Genomic DNA, 22,863 nt, shown 5'->3' with positions numbered 1-22,863 from the left:
ACTCGAATCATGCATTGCCAGACGTGTCCCCTTGCTTAATCCAGTACATGTCCGGGCCCATCTGACTTATGCTAGAGAGCATTTGGATGAACCAGAAGAGTATTGGGAGAATGTCATATGGTCAGATGAAACCAAAGTAGAACTTTTTGGTAAAAACTCAACTCGTTGTGTTTGGAGGAAAAAGAATGCTGAGTTGCATCCAAAGAACACCATACCTACTGTGAAGCATGGGGGTGGAAACATCATGCTTTGGGGCTGTTTTTCTGCTAAGGGACCAGGACGACTGATTCGTGAAAAAGAAAGAATGAATCATGAGATTTTGCGTGAAAACCCCCTTCCATCAGCAAGGGCATTGAAGATGAAACATGGCTGGGTCTTTCAGCATGAAAATGATCCCAAACACACCAGGCAACGAATGATTGGCTTCGTAAGAAGCATTTCAAGGTCCTGGAGTGGCCTAACCAGTCTCTAGATCTCAGCCCCATAGAAAACATTTGGAGGGAGTTGAAAGTCCAGCGACAGCCCCAAAACATCACTGCTCTAGAGGAGATCTGCATGGAGGAAATGGCCAAAATACCAGCAACAGTGTGTGAAAACCTTGTGAAGACTTACAGAAAACGTTAGACCTCTGTCATTGCCAACAAAGGCTATATAACAAAGTATTGAGATGAACTTTTGTTACTGACCAAATACTTATTTTCCACCATAATTTGCAAATAAATTCTTTAAAAATCAAACAATGTGATTTTATGTTGTTTTTTTTTTTTTTTTTCATTATGTCTCTCATAGTTGAGGTAAACCTATGATGAAAATTACAGGCCTCTCTCATCTTTTTAAGTGGGAGAACTTGCACAATTGGTGGCTGACTAAATATTTTTTTGCCCCACTGTATATGCATCATGATTGCAACAACCGAACAATCACAATTTTTCCAAACTGAAAAAATATCACCCTAGGGGTCTGTGGGGAGCAAAGAAATCCATGTGAGATCACCTGTTCACTTGAATAGGTTGCAACGCTGCATGATTACAGCAGCACAACTCAGGGATTTCATGGTAGTGTTATCAAAAATTGACATATAGCTCTTGCCTTAAAGGGATACTTTGGGGAAGTAAAGTGTCTGATTGCCGGGGGGTCTGACCATAGGTACTCAATACCTACCATGATTTACAGACTGGTAAGTTGCTGGGCCCCCTTCTGGATATTGCAAAGGGTCCAAGCTGTCAGACTCCCGTATCAGACACTTCTCCAGAGTATCCCTTTAAACCACTGACTAGTGAATAAGATTAAAACAATGGTACGAAGACATGGGATAAATAAGGCAGCAAGTGAAGAGTTAGTTCTTGAAGGTGATGAGTTGGAAGCAGAAAATATGATTAAGGATCTAGGCAAGGGCCAAGTTGTAATGATTAAACTACTGGTTAGAGCATCTTCAAAGCAGCAGGTCTTGTGGGATGTTCCTGGTATGTGGTGGTTAGTCACTAAATAAAAGCTGTCCAAGTTGGCACAACCAGTGAATTGGCACACAGTCATGGGTGCTAAAGGATCATGCATGTATGTGGAAAGGGAAGGATAACCAATACAGACCTACTGTAGCACATATTGGTAAAAAAAAATCTATTTGATCAAAAAAACATGTTTAATTATTAAGACAAGTGCAGCCAACTACTCATTTCTATACCAAAGCAGCCTGGAAAAAAAAAAAAAAAACATACAGCACAATATACATTTATTAACATAGATGCCTGTTGACGACATATATTACTGTATGACTCTACATCATCACATACATCACAGTCAGAGAGCTTAAGCCCTATGTCAATATAGCCTTATCAAGCCACCCACTAGGCACACACACAATATGCTGGTTTTAAATTACCATTCATTTTATGATTTTACTGTCTTATAAAACCAAGCTAGTTTCCTCCTTTTTTAAAATGTCTTGTTTATCTCTCAAAGCTGTGTATACAGTGCAAACACAAGAGCACTAAAGCATACAAAGGCTGCTCTGGACTCTTTCCAACATACATGAATAGATTGCTTGCAATAATATATTGATTCACAGTTGTTATGTCTTAGAAAGATCTTAGTGAGGAATCATGATAGTATTTTATTAAATATCTCCAATCCTCTCATGCTGCCGTCAGTAGACATAAGATTATCATGGAGCTGATGTCACTGCTTGATAAACCTGATACTAATATCCGCAGATAATGCTCAACATTGTCTCCCAGTGGCGCATAGGGTTTGCTATTAGCAGAGTAAATATGGGGGAAAAAATTGTTCTTAGTTAACAGTGTGTTGATACTGCATCATGCTTAACACACAGTATATCTCTGCTTGTGGATAATATTTTCCACATAAATTAATAAGTTAAAGGAAAACTGTCAGCTTTCTCCCCCCCCCCTCCCCCGCACTAACCAGCGGTACTGGCTTATAGTGCGGGGGACGTTGATCAGTTTGATGCTTACCGTGCCCGAATCCACCGCACCGTTCGGCCCTAATCTTCTATTTTTGGGATATGCTAATGAGGTGCTATCTGGCACCGGCCGGGCTAACTGGCACTCTGATGTCAGCGCCCAGCTCATCAATATTCCTCCCCTCTCTCTTCATTACAGAACGGGCAGAAGAGGGAGAGGCAGAGGGAGTTGAGGAATATTGAGCTGGGCGGCACTGCGGCAGGTGGCACTGACGTCAGAGTGCCAGTTAGCCCGGCCAGTGCCAGTTAGCACTCCATTAGCATATCCCGAAAATAGAAGATTAGGGGCGAACGGTGCAGCGGATCCAGGCACGTTAGGCATCAAACTTATCAGCGTCCCCCGCACTACCAGCCAGTACCACTGGTTAGTGCGGGGGGAGAAATTTAATTTGTTTGCCAAAGATTCTGTTGTAATCAAAATGATGTTGGTTTTGTGGTGTTGGACAGGGTAATGTGTAATTAACTGTTTCGTGATGCCAGGGTGTGGTTGACCTATACACCACCCGAGGTGGACCAGCTTCTCCTGTGCGAGGCACAGGGCAAATAATCACTCTGACGCAAGGTTACGGATAACTGGTATGCTTTACTGAGGTTGGAAAGATGGTACAATCCGTTACAGCTCAGATTAGCATGAAGGAGATGCAGGGTGAACTTTGGGAAGCCTATCAGCTTGCTGGGACTTTTAGTTGATTGTGCTGTATATGACTGACTTCACTTGAGTGCAGTCCACGCTACACTGGAGTTACTTGGACTTTACTACTTGACCTGAATATATCCCCGGACTGTAAGGCTTACCGCAAGGCTTTACATTTCACCTGGGTACTGGGGTTAACTGGTAGTTGATGCATGGTTGCTGGACTAGGCCTTAGGCCTACTTCAGAAATACCTCACAAACAGACTTCACACTTCACCAAACTGTACCTCAGAAAGAGAGCAAGAGAGAGCTGAACTCTGACCTCACTTTATATGGGAGAAATTTAGATCCCATTGGCTGGATAAGTCACCTGATTCACCTCTGCATACTCCTCTAACAACAAGGTCCATAACAACAGGTTTCTTAAGGTAGCAAGGGCATAGAAAATACCAATACATTAACCCTTCTATAACATTACATTAAACTATGAGATAAAGAGAGTTCTGAGGAGAGTGGTCCCATGACTGACATTGAAGCAGCATCTGCCACACAGGGTGGGCAGAAATACAGGAGAGCACTTGATTTTGTACTGGGTAATAGTGTTGAGCAGCATAGGCCATATTCGAATTCGCGAATATTCGCGAATATACGGACGAATATTCGTCATATATTCGCGAATATTCGCATATTCGTTATATTCTCGTTTTATTTTCGCGCACGCGAAAATACGCGTATACGAAAATTAACATATGTGAATATTCGCATATGCGAATATTTGCATATAGTAATATTCGCATATGCGAAACTTAGCATATACTAATATTCGCATATGCGAATTTCCGCGCGCCAGTCTCACACAGTAGTATTGGAGTCTTCTTTACACCACACGAGCTGGAAGCAGAGAGGGGTGATCACTGTGATGTGTACTGTGAAGAAAAAAAAAAAAAAAAAACGAATATTCGTAATTACGAATATATAGCGCTATATTCGCGAAATTCGCGAATTCGCGAATATGCGATATTCGCGAATAATATTCGAATTGCGAATATTCGCGAGCAACACTACTGGGTAACCACAGTTTCATGTTATTAGACCATACATAGCAGTGTGAAATCCAATGAACATGCTATGTAAGTCAGATCTGCCTCCTCATTTAACTCAGCCCCATAAGGACAGAGCTGCGATCTATGACTACAGCTAGCTACAGTGTCTACAGTAAGCCTGAGGTAGTCTGACACCTCCTGTCTCATAATTGGCCCGTCCCTCCCCTCTGCAGCTCTGTTTTATGATACTGAATTGGTTAGCACATCTCACATGTGTAATGTCCCAGTACAGGACATGGTCCTGTACTTCCCTTAGGCCCTGTCAGGTTGAGACCCTCAGTGACCTGGGGGAGGCCTTGCAGGGGAGCCCCCAGGTCACTGAGGTTTCCTGTTGTTTCCAGAATGCTGTGTATATCACTTTAATGCTTAGAGAGAATCCTTATGTATAGGTAGTAAAAAGGTCCTGTGTAAGTCTGTCACATGTTATGTTATGCAGTCACATGATTTGTTGTCACATGTTCTCCCAGAGAGCACCAGCTTAACCAATGGGCTTTAGTCCAGTCCCCCATTATATAAAGTTTGAGACTGAGCACAGCAACCACTAGAGATCTCAGTGCAAGTGATCAGCATCTGGAAGACCTTAAAATCTAGTCATTCCAGTAAGTCTCAAGTCTATGTCTGCTGTCACTGAAACTAGCCAAGTCCTAAATATAGTCAAGTCCAATCTCGAGTCAAGTTAATTACAAGTATATTGGTCCAGCAAGTTGCGAGGTCCTTCTGGGTTCTGGCCACCTCTCTGGGAAATCTGGCCTTAGCTGTGAAGATAATTCCATCTGTCTTATAGTCAGTAAAGCCTCCGTTTGACCATAACTGGTTGTGGACTCTTATTTCACTACTAGCAACTTGGATAGTGGAGGAACCAGGGGTGTGGTGTTCCAGAAACCTAAAACCACACTGGCGTCATGAACACTGGGGTTAACAACATCTTGCCCCCGGGGTTAAGACTATCTGATCCCACCACTCACACCGCTACACCCGTGGTCCCGCCATACTAATACATTGATGAGAGGTGAAAAAGCCAGCACGCTGATGTACTGAATCCAGAGTAATAAACAAAGTGTAAAAAAAAGCAAATATATGCACACACAGTATGTGGGATTTATTAAAGGTGAACCTTTAACCCTTTCATTACTATGCAACTGTCCATACTTTTATTTGCTTTCTAAGAGCCATAACTATTTTATTTTTTCATTGATGGGGCCATTGTTTTATGCTTAATAAATGGTATTTTGTAATAGTATCGTTCATTCTACAATCAAATATAATGCAAAACAAATATTTTTGGGACAAAATTGAAAAAAAAATGAAATTCTGCATATTTTTAAGGGGTTTATCTTGTGTTTTATTTGTTAAAAAGAAGATTTAAACAAAATTCATATTCTAATTTTTAAATTTTATTGGTGTGCTTGGATCTGTGGATCTGTATTTTTATTGGTTACATTTGGGTAGATGAGATTTTTTGATCAAATATTGTGGCAAAAAACACCAGCAAAATTTTAAATGCTGCAATCGACAATCAGTACCATGAAAATCAGTCGTGGTACTTAACCCCTTAAGGACCGGGGGGTTTTCCGTTTTTGCATTTTCGTTTTTTGCTCCTTGCCTTTAAAAAATCATAACTCTTTCAATTTTGCACCTAAAAATCCGTATGTTGGCTTATTTTTTGCGCCACCAATTCTACTTTGTAATGACCTCAGTCATTTTGGCCAAAAATCTACGGTGAAACGGGAAAAAAAATCATTGTGTGACAAAATTGAAAAAAAACCCGCTGTTTTGTAACTTTTGGGGGCTTCCGTTTCTACGTAGTACATTTTTCGGTAAAAATGACACCTTATCTTTATTCAGTATGTCCATACGGTTAAAATGATACCCTACTTATATTGGTATGATTTTGTCGGACTTCTGGAAAAAATCATAACTACATGCAGGAAAATTAATACGTTTAAAATTGTCATCTTCTGACCCCTATAACTTTTTTATTTTTCCGTGTATGGGGCGGTATGAGGGCTAATTTTTTGCGCCGTGATCTGAAGTTTTTAACGGTACCATTTTTGCATTGATAGGACTTATTGATCGCTTTTTATTCATTTTTAAATGATATAAAAAGTGACCAAAAATGCACTATTTTGGACTTTGGAATTTTTTTGCGCGCACGCCTTTGACCGAGCGGTTTAATTAATTATATATTTTTATAATTCGGACATTTCCGCACACGGTGATACCATATATGTTTATTTTTATTTACACTGTGTTTTTTTTTTTTTTTTATTGGAAAAGGGGGGTGATTCAAACTTTTAATAGGGGAGGAGTTAAATGATCTTTATTCACTTTTTTTTCCCACTTTTTCTTTGCAGTGTTATAGGTCCCATAGGGACCAATAACACTGCACACACTGATCTTCATCATTGATCACTGGTTTCTCATAAGAAACCAGTGATCAACGATTCTGCCGCATGACTGCTCATGCCTGGATCTCAGGCACTGAGCAGTCATTCGGCGATCGGACAGCGAGGAGGCAGGTAGGGGCCCTCCCGCTGTCCTGTCAGCTGTTCGGGATGCCGCGATTAGCCGTGGCTATCCCAAACAGCCCGACTGAGCTAGCCGGCCACTTTCGGTTTCGCTTTTAGCCGCGTGGCTCAGCTCTGAGCGCGCGGCTAAAGGGTTAATAGCGCGCGGCGCCGTGATCGGCGCTGCACGCTATTAGAGGTGGGTCCCGGCTTCACTATGACGCCGGGCCCGCCGTGATATGAAGCGGGGTTACTGTGTAACCCCGCTTTATATCAGGAGAGCAGGACCAAGGGCGTACCTGTACGGCCTTGGTCCTTAAGGGGTTAAGGACCAATACAAATAAACCCGTACGCCCCTGAAAGACCAGGCCTGTTTTTTCAAATCGGGGATGTCTGTCTTTATTAGAGAATAACTCTGGTAACGTTTTGCCAATCACGATAATTCTGACATTGTTTTTTTTGTCACAAGTTGCCCTTCATGTACATAGTAAAAGTATGGGGGAGAGAAGGGGCAGCGGCACCCATTGCCGGCGCCGCTGCCTCCCCCCATCCCCGGTGGCATAATTACCTGTTGCCGGGGTCGGGTCCGCGCTGCTGCAGGTCTCTGGCGTGCGTCCCCTGCGTCATTGCTATGCACGGCGCAGCGCACTGACGTCATGCGCCGTGCAGCGCATAGCAACGACGCAGGGGACGCATGCCGGAGGCCTGCAGCAGCGCGGACCCGACCCCGGCAACAGGTAATTATGCCACCGGGGATGGGGGGAGGCAACGGGGCAGCAGCGCCGGCAATGGGTTCCGCTGCCCCTTCTCTCCCCCTGGCTGTCGGCGCCGCTTCTCTCCCCCTGGCTATCGACGCTGGCAATGGGACGCCGGCATCGATAGTCAGGGGGACAGAACGGGCAGCGGCGCTGATAGCCAGAGGGAGAGAAGGGCCGGCAGCAGGGCTCTAGACCCCAGGAAAGGCAGATGAGAGAAGCGGGCAGCGACGGCCTCTCTCCCCCTGCCTTTCTTGGGGGTGTATCGGCGTATAACACGCACATAGACTTTAGGCTAAAAGTTTTAGCCTAAAAAGTGCGTGTTATACGCCGATAAATACGGTAGTTTGAAGCCTAACAATTTAACTTGAAATTTTGAAAATTTGAAAAGTACACCTTTTTTTGTGTGCTATGCAAGGTTTGCAGACATTAAAAGGTAGTAGAACATAGGAACATCCCCCCAAATGACCCTATTTTAAAAACTAGACCCCTCAAGGTATTCGCTAGGGGGTACAGTGAGTATTTTAACACCATAATTTTTTGGCAGGAATTATTACAAAGTCAGTGTTAAAAATTCAAAATTTGCAATTTTTCACAAATGCATCATTTGGGGGACATATTTTTTGTACATCACTTCTGATATTGAAAGAAATGCACCCTATATTTTATTTAGCTGCTTGTCCCATGTTCGGAAATACCCCCGCTTTGGCCATATATGGTTCCTTGGCTGCGTGGTAGGACTCAGAAGGAGAGGAGCGCCATTTGCCTTTCAGGGCAGAACAGTACCCCCATCCCCACAAGTGACCCCATTTATATGCCGCACCCCTACAAGTTATTGGCTGGACCAGGGACCTCTCTGATTGGTCCTTGGTCGGCTGGCAGTATAACGCGTCTGTCTGTGACAGTTAAGGCTCCTGATGGATATATCCGCCATGTTGTGGGAATAAGCACCCGCTCATGGCGAATATATCCATCACTGCTGCGGCTGGGTAGCTCAGTGTGTCCGCTCCTGACTGCTGGCGGGAAATCCGCCGCTATGAGTGGACACACAAAGCTACTCAGCCGCAGCAGGGAGCTCATTACCGTGACTTCTGCATAATGTGTAGGATCAGATGGTGGACATCCGCAGCATATTACATGCTGCGGATGTCCGCCAATGCGATCCTACACATTATGCATTTTTTTTATTAGATTCATTTAATAAATGTATTTTTAATATATATATATATATATATATATATATATATATATATATATAATTATTTATTTTTTTACACTTTTATGACATTTTTATTTATTTTTACACTTTTATTTTATTTATTTATACACTTTTTAATGCTTTGGAATACTTAGTATTTCAAAGCATTGCAGTTATATTCTGCCTGCCAGTTTTCACTAGCAGGCAGCATATTAGGACGTGCCTCTGGCACATTCTTTCAGGCAATACCCAGGGCAGACCTGGGGTTTTTTGTAGGACCCCCGGCTGCCCAGGTATGCAGCAGCACCCCGCGATGCTCCGGGGTGCTGCAGGAGAGACAGAGGGAGCACTTCTGACCGCGGCTCTAAGGGTTAAACTGTCGGGAGCGAAGTGAACTTCACTCCCGGCAGTGCGGCAGGCCCCGGCCAGCCGCGGCCACACACAGCACCCCGCGATCGCGATGCGGGGTGCTGCAGAGGAGACAGAGGGAGCCCCCTCCCTCTGTCATAACACTTACAGCCCGCGGTCACTTCCGACCGCGGCTGTAAGGGTTAAAACTGCCGGGACCGAAGTTTACTTCGGTCCCGGCAGTGCAGCAGGGTCCCGGCTGTGTGATACAGCCGAGTCCCTGCCGCGATCTCGTGGGTGCACTGGGCAGCACCCACGAGAATAATGGACGAGTATAGACGTCCAGGTGCGGGAACGGCCGCCAACCTGGACGTCTATACTCGTCCGTTATCGTTATCGGGTTAAAGTAGTATTCCAGTGGAAAACATATTTTTTTTTTTTTTTTAAATCAACTGGTGCCAGAAAGTTAAACAGATTTGTAAATGACTTCTATTAAAAAAATCTTTGACCTTCCAGTACTTTTTAGCAGCTGTATGCTACAGAGGAAATTTTTTTCTTTTTGAATTTCTTTTTTGTCTTGTCCACAGTTCTCTCTGCTGACACCTGATGCCCATATCAGGAACTGTCCAGAGCAAGAGAAAATCCCCATTTCAAACCTATGCTGCTCTGGACAGTTCCTGACATGGACAAAGGTTCAGCAGAGAGCACTGTGGACAGCATATAGCCGCTAAAAAGAACAGGAAGGGTAAAGATTATTTAATAGAAGTCATTTACAAATCTGTTTAACTTTCTGGCACCAGTTGATTAAAAAAAAAAAATGTTTTCCACCGGAGTACCCCTTTAAACAGTTTAATTATTGGCATCAGAGTGATCTCTGATGACGGGTATTATCAGCGCGTGTCAGCTGCAGTTAGGCGTAAACAGGTTAATAATAAAGATGTAAAGGGCTCACAGTCTAGTGATCATCCTGCAGTGACCTAGCACATTATATTACATCAGGATATTGATTGAGAAGACTAGCCTACTAGAAGACCATTTTTGTGCAGTTTTAGGTGGTCATTTCACAGTAATTAAAATGTATAAGTGAAACAAAATTGCTAATGCAGATCCAAAATATGCCAGATCTACATTATATGGTAGAGGGGTGGGTGGGGTAGGGGTCCCCTGCTAAAGATACTTCTTTATGGAGCCAGGACATTCAAGAATTACATACATGGTCATTAGACATCATTCACTGGAATGGCTGCCCTGCAATGATACATTTCTACATGATCAGACATGTTTCCCCAATGGTAATCAGTAGTTGTATTTAGTTTTTTACTTATATTTTTGTTTTACTCATGGCATGTCTACACCTTGCCAGTGGACACTATGGCATAAAACAATAAATGATGTTGTTTCTTTCTTAGGGAACTGCAAGTGAAGCAACATTAATGGCTCTGCTAGCATCCAGGACCAAAGTTACAAGGCGACTCCAGGCTGAAAACCCTGATTTAAGTGAAGCAGAAATTGTTAGTCGTATGGTAGCTTATTCTTCAGATCAGGTTTGTTCTAAACATAATAGATATATTAATACAAGATCATTTTTATTTATTTGAAAAAGCCATTTCTTCCAGTGTGCTGTATATAGGAATAAGGTAAGACAAGAAACAAGTACAATAAACACTTTTTACATTTAGTTTTATTGGCTTAAAAAAGACCTAGCTAAAAGCACTAGCTTATTTTTCAGTTTTATGTGTTTTTCTAAAATGGTGTGTGTTTAGTACAATTTGTTTTCTGAAATGTCTTTTTTCACATTGCAGATCACGTAATTCATAGGTCATGTGACTCAATGATTTCTGTGTGTTATTTCTCACAATGCAAACCATGTGATTTTTATAAAAATGAAACACAAATGTATCACACATTTACATATGTGGTGTTAATGTAATTTCAACAGCAATTGCAAGTCTATGGGAGAAAAATGTCACAGCCTCTAGATGCCTAGGCCTGACATGAAGCCAGACAAGGGCCCTAGTGAGCTGTAAGGAACATGTTCAACCTCTCCGCACAGTCTCTCTGTAATTGCACATTCATGTCCTATCTTCTTTCTCAGGATATGAGGGGGATATATCAAAACCTGTACAAAGGAAAAGTGTTGCAGTGCTTCTTTCATTTTTCAGAAGCTCTTTTAAAAATATAAGAAACAATCTGATTGGTTGTTATGGGCAACTGCTCAACTTTTCCTATGCGCAGATTTTGATAAATCTCTCCCATGGACTGGAAAAATGTGCCCAGGATGTGATTCTGACTCCACAGGAGCTCTTAAAGGGGTACTCCGCCCCTAGACATCTTATTCCCTATCCAAAAGATAGGGGATAAGATTTCAGATCGCGGGGGTCCCTCAAAAGGTGGGTGCTGCAGCCAAGATCCCGGGGGTCCCCAGCGGCGGGACACCAGCGATCTGACATCTTATCCCCTATCCTTTCGATGGGGGGATAAGATGTCTAGGGGTGGAGTACCCCTTTAAGTCCCAAGCAATCTTAAATTTTAAGCCTGATTCTGGAAGGGAGATAGGATCTTTCTTTTCCTCCCTCACTCTACAACTTCTACTTCTTACAAATCAGATGAACCTCACTGCTTTACTGAAAGAGGGACAGAGCTAGAGCAAGCCACTCCCACAGATTCATCTTTTACCAATAAAAAATCTATGGGCCTTTGTACAGCTTTCTTCTCACTTACAGCTAAAAGTGGATGAAACCTCAGAACAACACAACAATACTGCAACATGGAACAAAAGCACAAATACACATAAATATAAGGCACCAATGTTCGATAACCAACCCATAGACCCAATTGATCAGTGAATGCTGTGAGATAATTCATTTTCCGTGTTAGGGCAGGGTCAATGTGTGTCAGCTTGTGACTGCCGTCAGTAAAGAATATATATTAGCTCTAGAGGTGATAAAAGCTGTCTGAAAAATAAATTAAGAAGACTTCACTGGTAAATCCAAAACAGGACAACCTCTTCAAGAAAAAGAACTATGGTGTACAGAACGCCATGGACTCTGTTATTATGTTCCATAAATCTGCATTGCTTTTGGAACAGAACTAGCTATTCTTTGTTGTTTTGATACAGGCATCTTTGAGGCATCCATAAGAAGACACTTTCAGCATATCAGTATTATTTACCTTTCACAACACTATTAATGCAATCATTGTTAATGTTATTAAGTGATAAGAGGATCATTGTGTTACTAGAAAATCCAATCTGTTCACTTAATAGCAATGCCTTGAGGTATTTTGTTATATTTAATACGAACAGGTGTAGCCTTTAGGATTTTTTTAAATCTAATTATTAGTTCCCTTCACAATCATGGCTTTTTGTTCTGCAATTCCAGTGAAAATGAATGCATTCAGGGGTATCCTGGCATATAACTTTTCCCAGAATGCCAGCATTTAAAAAACAAACTGTACTTACTGTGCATATGGTATTCCGCTCCCAGCCTCCGCAGTGATCTTTTTTCTGCTTCTTGTGATCAACTCGTCACACTGCGGCTTAGCTAATCGTCGGCCATGGTAATGTCTCGCCTGGAGATAGGCTGAGAGGCAGTGTGATGTATTGATCCCCAGCCTTGGTCTTTTTCATGGTGCCGGGGCTCAATACATCACACTGCTGCTCAGCCTTTCACTGGCTGACAGGACATCCCTGCGACCAGCAATTAACTGAGCTGCAGTGTGACAAGTCAACCATAGGAAGCACAAAAAGGATTGCTGTGGAGGCTATTAGCAGAATACTGGAAGTACCATGGAAGCGACGGGAGCTACGTCCAGTTTTCTTCTTTTTTTTTTAAAGGGGTAATCTAGTGTGGAAATTTTTTTTTATCTTGTTGTGCCAGAAAGAATCTTAATCTTTCCAGGACTTATCAGCTGGTGTATACTACAGAGGAAGTTCTTTTCTTTTTGAATTTATTTTCTGTCTGACCACAGTGTCACCACAGGTATCAGCAGAGAGCACTGTGGTCAGACAGAAAGGAAATTCAAAAAGAAAATAACTTCCTGTGGAGCATATAGCAGCTGATAAGTACTGTAAGGATTAAGGTTTTTAAATAGAAGTAATTTACAAATATGTTTAACCCTTTAAGGACTCAGCCAATTTTCACTGTAGGACCCGGCCATTTTTTGAACATCTGACCACTGTCACTTTAAACATTAATAACTCTGGAATGCTTTTAGTTATCATTCTGATTCCGAGATTGTTTTTTCGTGACATATTCTACTTTAACCCCTTAAGGACCAATGCAAATAAACCTGTACGCCCCTGAAAGACCAGGCCTATTTTTTCAAAACGGGGATGTCTGTCTTTATTAGAGAATAACTCTGGTAAAGTTTTGCCAATCACGATAATTCTGACATTGTTTTTTTGTCACAAGTTGTCCTTCATGTACATAGTAAAAGTAAGCCGATATCATTTGTAGTTTTTTTTTACAATGCAAAAAATCATGAAATTTTTACAAAAAATTTTGATTTTTTGCTATTTTAACACTAATTGGTTGCATATATTTATAATTACTGACCAAATAGTTTATGAAACTTATACTTTCAGATGTTTACTTTATTTTGACGTCATTTTTTTTTGTTTTTAATTAACATTTTAAATTAGTTAGAAGCCTAACAATTTAACTTGAAATTTTGAAAATTTTGAAAATGTGAAAAGTACATCTTTTTTTATGTGCTATGCAAGGTTTGCAGAAATTAAAAGGTAGTAGAACATAGGAACACCCCCCCAAATTACCCCATTTTAAAAACTAGACCCCTCAAGGTATTCGCTAGGGGGTACAGTGAGTATTTTAACACCATCGTTTTTTGGCAGGAATTATTACAAAGTCAGTGTTAACCTCTTCAGGACCCATGACGTATGCATACGCCATCACACCCTGGGTCTTAAGGACCCATGACGTATGCATACGTCATGGTCTTTTCCTGGTCTCCGCCGCTCACCCGGCGGAGATCGGAAGCGGATCCCTGCTGAAATCCTTCAGCAGGGATCCAGGGCAAACGCCGAGGGGGGCCATGTATGCCCCCCATGTCGGCGATCGCCGCAAATCGCAAGGGAAATCGCCCTTGCGATCTGCGGCGATACCGGGCTGATCGGGTCTCTGGGACCCGACCGCCCGGTAATTTCGCATGATCCCGGCTGTCACAGACAGCCAGGACCATGCTGGAGCCTAGGAGCGAGGTGGCAAGCCGGCCACCTCCTCCTATCCCCTGCGATCTGTCGGTTAGTTAACCGACCAATCGCAGGAGGGGGGGCGGTTACTTCCTCCCGTCCTGCCCGGCCCCTTGAAGTCCGGAGAGGACGAGAGGAAGACCGGAGGATGCGGCGGGGGACGGGGGAGTGCTGGGGACCGGCCCCGGTACTTACCTCGTCCCTGAAGACCCGGATCCCGGCGAGGAAGATGGTGGCGGCGGCGACAGGTCAGTAGATCTTCAGCCGCGGTCGGGCCCTTTACAGCAATGCACGTCGCCATAAAGCGACATGCATTGCTGTATTGGGACCCTATATACTACAACTCCCAGCATGCCCAGACAGCCCTTGGCGTCTGGGCATGCTGGGAGTTACAGTTTTGCAACATCTGGAGGTCCACAGTTTGGAGACCACTGTGCCCTTCCAGATGTTGCAAAACTACACATTCTCAGCATGCCCTTACTGTCCAGGCATGCTGGGAGTTGTAGTTCTGTAACATCTGGCCCTTCATTGCAGAACTACAACTCCCAGCATGCCTGGACAGTTTTGGCATACTGGGAGTTGTAGTTTTGCAACATCTGGAAGGGCACAGATTGGGAACCACTGTAGTAGTGGTCTGCAAACTGTAGTCCTCTAGATGTTGCAAACTACAACTCCAAGCATGCTGGGAGTTGTAGTTCGGCAACATCTGGCTCTAAAGATGTTGCCGAACTACTACTCCCAGCATGCCTGAGAATGTTTGGGAGTTGTGGTTTTGCAACAACAGGAGGCACACTGGTTGGGAAACATTGTCTGTTTCCTAACTCAGTGTTTCCCAACCCGTGTGCCTCCAGCTGTTGCAAAACTATAACTACCAGCATGCACTGATAGACTGTGCATGCTGGGAGTTGTAGTTTTGCAACAGCTGGAGGTCCCCCCCCCCCTGTGAATGTACAGGGTGCATTCACATGGGCAGGGGGCTTACAGTGAGTATCAGGCTGCAAGTTTGCGATGCAGCAAATTTTGCGCGGCAGCTCAAACTCGCTGTAACCCCCCGCCCGTGTGACTGTACCCTAAAAACACTACACTACACTAACACAAAATAAAATAAAAAGTAAAAAACACTACATATACACATACCCCTACACAGCCCCCCTCCTTCCCCAATAAAAATGAAAAACGTCTGGTACGCCACTGTTTTCAAAATGGAGCCTCCAGCTGTTGCAAAACAACAACTCCCAGTATTGCCGGACAGCCGTTGACTGTCCAAGCATGCTGGGAGTTTTGCAACAGCTGGAGGCACCCTGTTTGGGAATCACTGGCGTAGAATACCCCTATGTCCATCCCAATGCAAATCCCTAATTCAGGCCTCAAATGCACATGGCGCTCTCACTTTGGAGCCCTGTCGTATTTCAAGGCAACAGTTTAGGGTCACATACGGGGTATCGCCGTACTCAGGAGAAATTGCCTTACAAATTTTGGGGGGCTTTTTCTCCTTTCACCCCTTATGAAAAGGTGAAATTGGGGTCTACACCAGCATGTCAGTGTAAAAAAAAATTTTTTTTTACACTAACATGCTGGTGTTGCCCCATACTTTTCATTTTGACAAGAGGTAAAAGGGAAAAAAGCCCCCCACAATTTGTAATGCAACTTCTCCCGACTACGCAGATACTCCATATGTGGGCGCAAAGTGCTCTGGGGGCGCACAACAAGGCTCAGAAGGGAGAGTGCGCCATGTACATTTGAGGTGATTTGCACAGGGGTGGCTGATTGTTACAGCGGTTTTGACAAACGCAAAAAAAAAAACCCACATGTGACCCCATTTCGGAAACTACACCCCTCACGGAATGTAATGAGGGGTGCAGTGAGAATTTACACCCCACTGGTGTCTGACAGATCTTTGGAACAGTGGGCTGCGCAAATTAAAAATTTTGTACAGCCCACTGTTCCAAAGATCTGACAGACACCAGTGGGGGGTAAATGCTCACTGTACCCCTTGTTACGTTCCTCAAGGGGTCTAGTTTCCAATGTGGTATGGCATGTGGGTATTTTTTGTTGTCCTGGCACCATAGGGGCTTCCTAAATGCGACATGCCCCCGAGCAAAATTTGCTCTCAAAAAGCCAAATATGACTCCTTCTCTTCTGAGCATTGTAGTTCGCCCATAGTGCACTTCATGTCAACTTATGGGGTACCTCCATACTCAGAAGAGATGGGGTTACAAATTTTGGGGGCTATTTTCTGCTATTAACCCTTGCAAAAATGTGAAATTTGGGGGGAAGCACACATTTTATTGAAATTTTTTAAATTTTTTTTTACATATGCAAAAGTCGTGAAACACCTGTGGGGTATTAAGGTTCACTTTATTCCTTGTTACATTCCTCAAGGGGTCTAGTTTCCAAAATGGTATGCCATGTGGGTATTTTTTGCTGTCCTGGCACCATAGGGGCTTCCTATATGGGACATGCCCCCCAAAAACCATTTCAGAAAAACGTACGCTCCAAAATCCCCTTGTCGCTCCTTCCTTTCTGAGCCCTCTACTGCGCCCGCCGAACACTTTACATAGACATATGAGGTATGTGCTTAGTCAAGAGAAATTGGGCTACAAATAGAAGTATACATTTTCTCCTTTTACCCCTTGTAAAAATTCAAAAATTGGGTCTACAAGAACATGCGAGTGTAAAAAATGGAAATTGTGAATTTTCTCCTTCACTTTGCTGCTATTCCTGTGAAACACCTAAAGGGTTAAAATGCTGACTGAATGTCATTTTGAATATTTTGGGGGGTGCAGTTTTTATAATGGGGTCATTTGTGGGGTATTTCTAAGATGAAGACCCTTCAAATCCACTTCAAACCTGAACTGGTCCCTGAAAAATTGTGATTTTGGAAATTTTGTGAAAAATTTGAAAATTGCCGCTGAACTTTGAAGCCCTCTGGTGTCTTCCAAAAGTAAAAACTCGTCAATTTTATGATGCACACATAAAGTAGACATATTGTATATGTGAATAAAATAAAATAATATTTGGAATATCCATTTTCATTACAAGCAGAGAGCTTCAAAGTTAGAAAAATGCTAAATTTTCAAATTTTTCATCAAATTTTGGGATTTTTCACCAAGAAAGGATGCAAGTTACCAAAAAATTTTACCACTAAGTTAAAGTAGAATATGTCACGAAAAAACTATCTCGGAATCAGAATGATAACTAAAAGCATTCCAGAGTTATTAATGTTTAAAGTGACAGTGGTCAGATGTGCAAAAAATGGCCGGGTCCTAAGGTGTAAAATGGCTGGGTCCTTAAGGGGTTAAAAATTCGAAATTTGCAATTTTTCACAAATGCATCATTTGGGGGACATATTTTTTGTACATCACTTCTGATATTGAAAGAAATGCACCCTATATTTTATTTAGCTGCTTGTCCCATGTTCGGAAATACACTCGCTTAGGCCATATATGGTTCCTTGGCCGCGTGGTAGGACTCAGAAGGAGAGGAGCGCCATTTGGCTTTCAGGGCAGGATAGTACCCCCATCCCCACAAGTGACCCCATTTATATACCGCACCCCTACAAGTTATTAGCTGCACCAGGGACCTCTCTGATTGGTCCTTGGTCGGCTGGCAGTATAACGCATCTGTCTGTGACAGTTAAGGCTCCTGATGGATATATCCGCCATGTTGTGGGAATAAGCACCCGCTCATGGCGAATATATCCATCACTGCTGTGGCTGGGTAGCTCAGTGTGTCCGCTCATGACTGCTGGCGAGAAATCCGCCGCTATGAGTGGACACACGAAGCTACCCAGCCGCCGCAGGGAGCTCATTACCGTGACTGCTGCATAATGTGTAGGATCACATGGTGGACATCCGCAGCATATTACATGCTGCGGATGTCCACCAATGCGATCCTACACGTTATGCATTTTTTTTTATTAGATTCATTTAATAAATGTATTTTTAATATTTTTTTTTTACACTTTTATTACATTTTTACACTTTTATTTTATTTATTTATTTATTTTTACACTTTTTAATGCTTTGGAATACTTAGTATTCCAAAGCATTGCAGTTATATGCTGCCTGACAGTTTTCACTAGCAGGCAGCATACAGTGGTCCCTCAACGTATGATATTAATTGGTTCCAGGAGAACCATCATATGTTGAAACCATCATATGTCGAGTACATATGTCTATGTAAAAATGGTAATTGGTTCTAGGGCCTCGGAACCATTGTATGTTGAATACATATCTCTATGGGAAACTGCCAATTGGTTCTGGGATGACCATTGTATGTGGAGTGTTTAACAAACCAGGGTGCCTCCAGCTGTTGCACAACTACAACTCCCAGCATGTATGTACAGCCATTGACTGTCTGGGCATGCTGGGAGTTATAGTTTTGCAACAGCTGGAGGCACACTGATAGGGAAACATTGATGTATGGGGTGTATTGTGTGTATATGTATTGTATGTGATGTGTGACATCGCATACAAGTACTGTACAGTTCTTTAAATACCTTCAGGGGGGACAGAATGTCCTCCATTATGATCCTGCCGACTACAGCTCTATAGGAAAGGAAGGGGAGGGCAGCCAGCAGCTCATTGGATGCCTGCAGCAAGATGCTGCAGGCAATTGGCTATGGCTGCACTGGGGGGGGGGGGGGGGCGGGGCTTACACAGAGCTCACAGTGGAAGCCTGCAAGAGTTAGCAGGACAGCATGTGAGTAACAGGAGGCAGAACGGGGCACATTAAACAACTATCTGTCAGTTGCTGAAGTTGTCAGCGCTCTCAGATAGCTGTTTGTACGATGGCCCCGACACACAGCAGCATCATATGTCGATGCTGCCTTCAACATATGATGGGCTCTGAGAGGTCATCATATGTTGAAATGATCATATGTCGGGGCCATCATAAGTCGGGGGGTCACTGTATTAGGACGTGCCTCTGGCACGTCCTTTCAGGCAATACCCAGGGCAGACCTGGGGGTCTTTGTAGGACCCCCGGCTGCCCAGGTATGCAGCAGCATCCCGCGATGCTCCGGGGTGCTGCAGGAGAGACAGAGGGAGCCCCCTCCCTCTGTCAGAACGCCTTACAGCGCGCGGTCACTTCTGACCGCGGCTGTAAGGGTTAAACTGTCGGGAGTGAAGTGAACTTCACTCCCGGCAGTGCGGCAGGCCCCGGCCAGCCGCGTATTACACACAGCACCCCGCGATCGCGATGCGGGGTGCTGCAGAGGAGACAGAGGGAGTCCCCTCCCTCTGTCATAACACTTACAGCCCGCGGTCATTTCCGACCGCGGCTGTAAGGGTTAAAACTGCTGGTACCGAAGTTTTCTTCGGTCCTGGCAGTGCAGCAGGGTCCCGGCTGTGTGATACAGCCGAGTCCCTGCCGCGATCCCGTGGGTGCACTGGGCAGCACCCACGAGAATAATGGACGAGTATAGACGTCCAGGTGCGGGAACGGCCGCCAACCTGGACGTCTATACTCGTCCATGGTCGTTATCGGGTTAACATAGTGGTAACATTTTATGGTAACTTGCATCATTTCTTGGTGAAAAGTCCCAAAATTTGATGAAAAAATTTCTAAATTTTGCATTTTTCTAACTTTGAAGCTCTCTGCTTGTAAGGAAAATGGATATTCCAAATAAAAATAATTTTTGATTCACATATACAATATGTCTACTTTATGTTTGCATCATAAAATTGACGTGTTTTTACTTTTGGAAGACACCAGAGGGCTTCAAAGTTCAGCAGCAATTTTCAAATTTTTCACAAAATTTTCAAACTCACAATTTTTCAGGGACCAGTTCAGGTTTGAAGTGGATTTGAAGGGTCTTCATATTAGAAATACCCCACAAATGACCCAATTATAAAAACTATTCAAAATGACATTCAGTAAGTGTTTTAACCCTTTAGGTATTTCACAGGAATAGCAGCAAAGTGAAGGAGAAAATTCACAATCTTCATTTTTTACACTCGCATGTTCTTGTAGACCCAATTTTTGAATTTTTACAAGGGGTAAAAGGAGCAAATTTATACTTATGTTTGTAGCCCAATTTCTCTCGAGTAAGCACATACCTCATATGCCTATGTAAATTGTTCGGCGGGCGCAGTAGAGGGCTCAGAAGCAAAGGAGCGACAAGGGGATTTTGGAGAGTACGTTTTTCTGAAATCGTTTTTGGGGGGCATGTTGCCTTTAGGAAGCCCCTATGGTGCTAGAACAGCAAAAAAAAACACATGCCATACCATTTTGGAAACTAGACCCCTTGAGGAACGTAACAAGGAATAAAGTGAGCCTTAATACCCCACAGCTGTTTCACGACTTTTGCATATGTAAAGAAAAAATAATAATTTTCACAAAAAAGTGTGTTTCCCCCCAAATTTCACTTTTTTGCAAGGGTTAATAGCAGAAAAGACCTCCCAAAATGTGTAACCCCATCTCTTCTGAGTATGGAGGTACCCCATAAGTTGACCTGAAGTGCACTACGGGTGAACAACAATGCTCAGAAGAGAAGGAGTCATATTTTGCTTTTTGAGAGCAAATTTTGCTCGGGGGGGGGGGGGGGGGCGCATGTCGCATTTAGGAAGTCCCTATGGTGCCAGAACAGCAATAAAACCCCACATGGCATACCATTTTGGAAACTAGACCCCTTGAGGAACGTAACAAGGAATAAAGTGAGCCTTAATACCCCACAGGGGTTTCACGACTTTTGTATATGTAAAAAAATTAAAATAAAATGTTTCACTAAAATGTTCGCTTCCCCCCAAATTTCACATTTTTGCAAGGGTTAATAGCAGAAAATACCCCCCAAAATTTGTAACCCCATCTCTTCTGAGTATGGAAATACCCCATGTGTACGTCAAGTGCTCTGCTGGCGCACTACAATGCTCAGAAGAGAAGGAGCGCCATTGAGCTTTTGGGAAAAAAATTGTTTGGAATGGAAGTCAGGGGCCATGTGCGTTTACAAAGCCCCCCGTGGTGCCAGAACAGTGGACCCCCCCCACATGTGACCCTATTTTGGAAACTACACCCCTCACAGAATTTAATAAGGGGTGCAGTGAGTATTTACACCCCACTGGCGTTTGACAGATCTTTGGAACAGTGGGCTGTGCAAATGAAAAATTAAATTTTTCATTTTCACGGACCACTGTTCCAAAAATCTGTCAGACACCTGTGGGGCGTAAATGCTCATTGTACCCCTTATTACTTTCCGTGAGAGGTGTAGTTTCCAAAATGGGGTCACATGTGGGTATTTATATTTTTGCGTTTATGTCAGAACCGCTGTAAAATCATCCACCCCTGTGCAAATCACCAATTTAGGCCTCAAATGTACATTGTGTGCTCTCACTCCTGAGCCTTGTTGTGCGCCCACATCTGGGGTATTTCTGTACTCAGGAGAAATTGCGTTACAAATTTTGGGGGTCTTTTTTTCCTTTTAACGCTTGTGAAAATAAAAAGTATAGGGCAACACCAGCATGTTAGTGTAAATTTTTTTAATTTTTTTTACACTAACACGCTGGTGTAGCCCCAACTTTTCTTTTTCATAAGGGGTAAAAGGAGAAAAAGCCCCCCAAAATTTGTAGTGCAATTTCTCCCGAAGAACGGAGATACCCCATATGTGGCCCTAAACTGTTTCCTTGAAATACGACAGGTGAGAAAGCGCCATGCGCATTTGAGGACTAAATTAGGGATCGCATAGGGGTGGACACAGGGGTATTCTACGCCAGTGATTCCCAAACAGGGTGCCTCCAGCTGTTGCTAAATTCCCAGCATGCCTGGACAGTCAGTGGCTGTCCGGAAATGCTGGGAGTTGTTGTTTTGCAACAGCTGGAGGCTCCGTTTTGGAAACACTGCCATATAATACGGTTTTCATTTTTATTGGGGGGGAGGGGACAGTGTAAGGGGGTGTATATGTAGTGTTTTACTCTTTATTATGTGGTAGTGTAGTGTAGTGTTTTTAGGGTACGTTCACACTGGCGTGTTACGGTGAGTTTCCTGCAAGGAGTTTGAGCTGCGGCGAAAAATTTGCCGCTGCCCAAACTTGAAGCAGGAAACTTACTGTAAGCCTGCCCGTGTGAATGTACCCTGTACGTTCACATGGGTGGGCAAACCTCCAGCTGTTTCAAAACTACAACTCCCAGCATGTACTGACAGACCGTGCATGCTGGGAGTTGTACTTTTGCAACAGCTGGAGGCACACTGGTTGGAAAACCTTCAGTTAGGTTCTGTTACATAACTCAGCATTTTCTAACCAGTGTGCCTCCAGCTGTTGCAAAACTACAACTCCCAGCATGTACTGATCGCCGACGGGCATGCTGGGAGATGTAGTTATGCAATAGCTGGAGGTACGCAACTACAACTCTCAGCATGCCGAGACAGCTGATTGCTGTTTGGACATGCTGGGATTTGCAGTTTTGCAACATCTGGAGGGCTACAGTTTTAGAGAACACTGCAAAGTGATCTCCAAACTGTGGTCCTCCAGCTGTTGCAAAACTAAAATTCCCAGCATGCCCTGACAGCAAACAGTTGTTTGGGAATGCTAGGAGTTGTAGTTTTGCAAGATCTGGAGGGCTACAGTTTAGGGACCACTATATAGTGGTCTCAAACTGTAGCCCTCCAGCTGTTGCAAAACTACATATTCCAGC

General features: G+C 43.5%; 1 protein-coding gene across 6 annotated transcripts in view; it reads left to right on the top strand.

The window, feature by feature from the left end:
- The window catches only part of DDC (dopa decarboxylase), a 216,349-nt gene that overhangs the window by 81,820 nt on the left and 111,666 nt on the right, over nt 1-22,863 (top strand). For all 6 annotated transcript variants that reach the window (XM_056520323.1, XM_056520319.1, XM_056520320.1 and 3 more), the window contains one exon: nt 10,434-10,568. In XM_056520323.1, coding sequence (XP_056376298.1) covers nt 10,434-10,568 — 135 coding nt within the window. The remainder of the gene's footprint in view (nt 1-10,433; nt 10,569-22,863) is intronic.

Source organism: Hyla sarda, chromosome 5, assembly GCF_029499605.1.
Source record: "Hyla sarda isolate aHylSar1 chromosome 5, aHylSar1.hap1, whole genome shotgun sequence".
Taxonomy (NCBI): domain Eukaryota; kingdom Metazoa; phylum Chordata; class Amphibia; order Anura; family Hylidae; genus Hyla; species Hyla sarda.
Note: the sequence above shows the minus strand (reverse complement) of the source record. Positions and strands in the feature narration are given on the sequence as shown.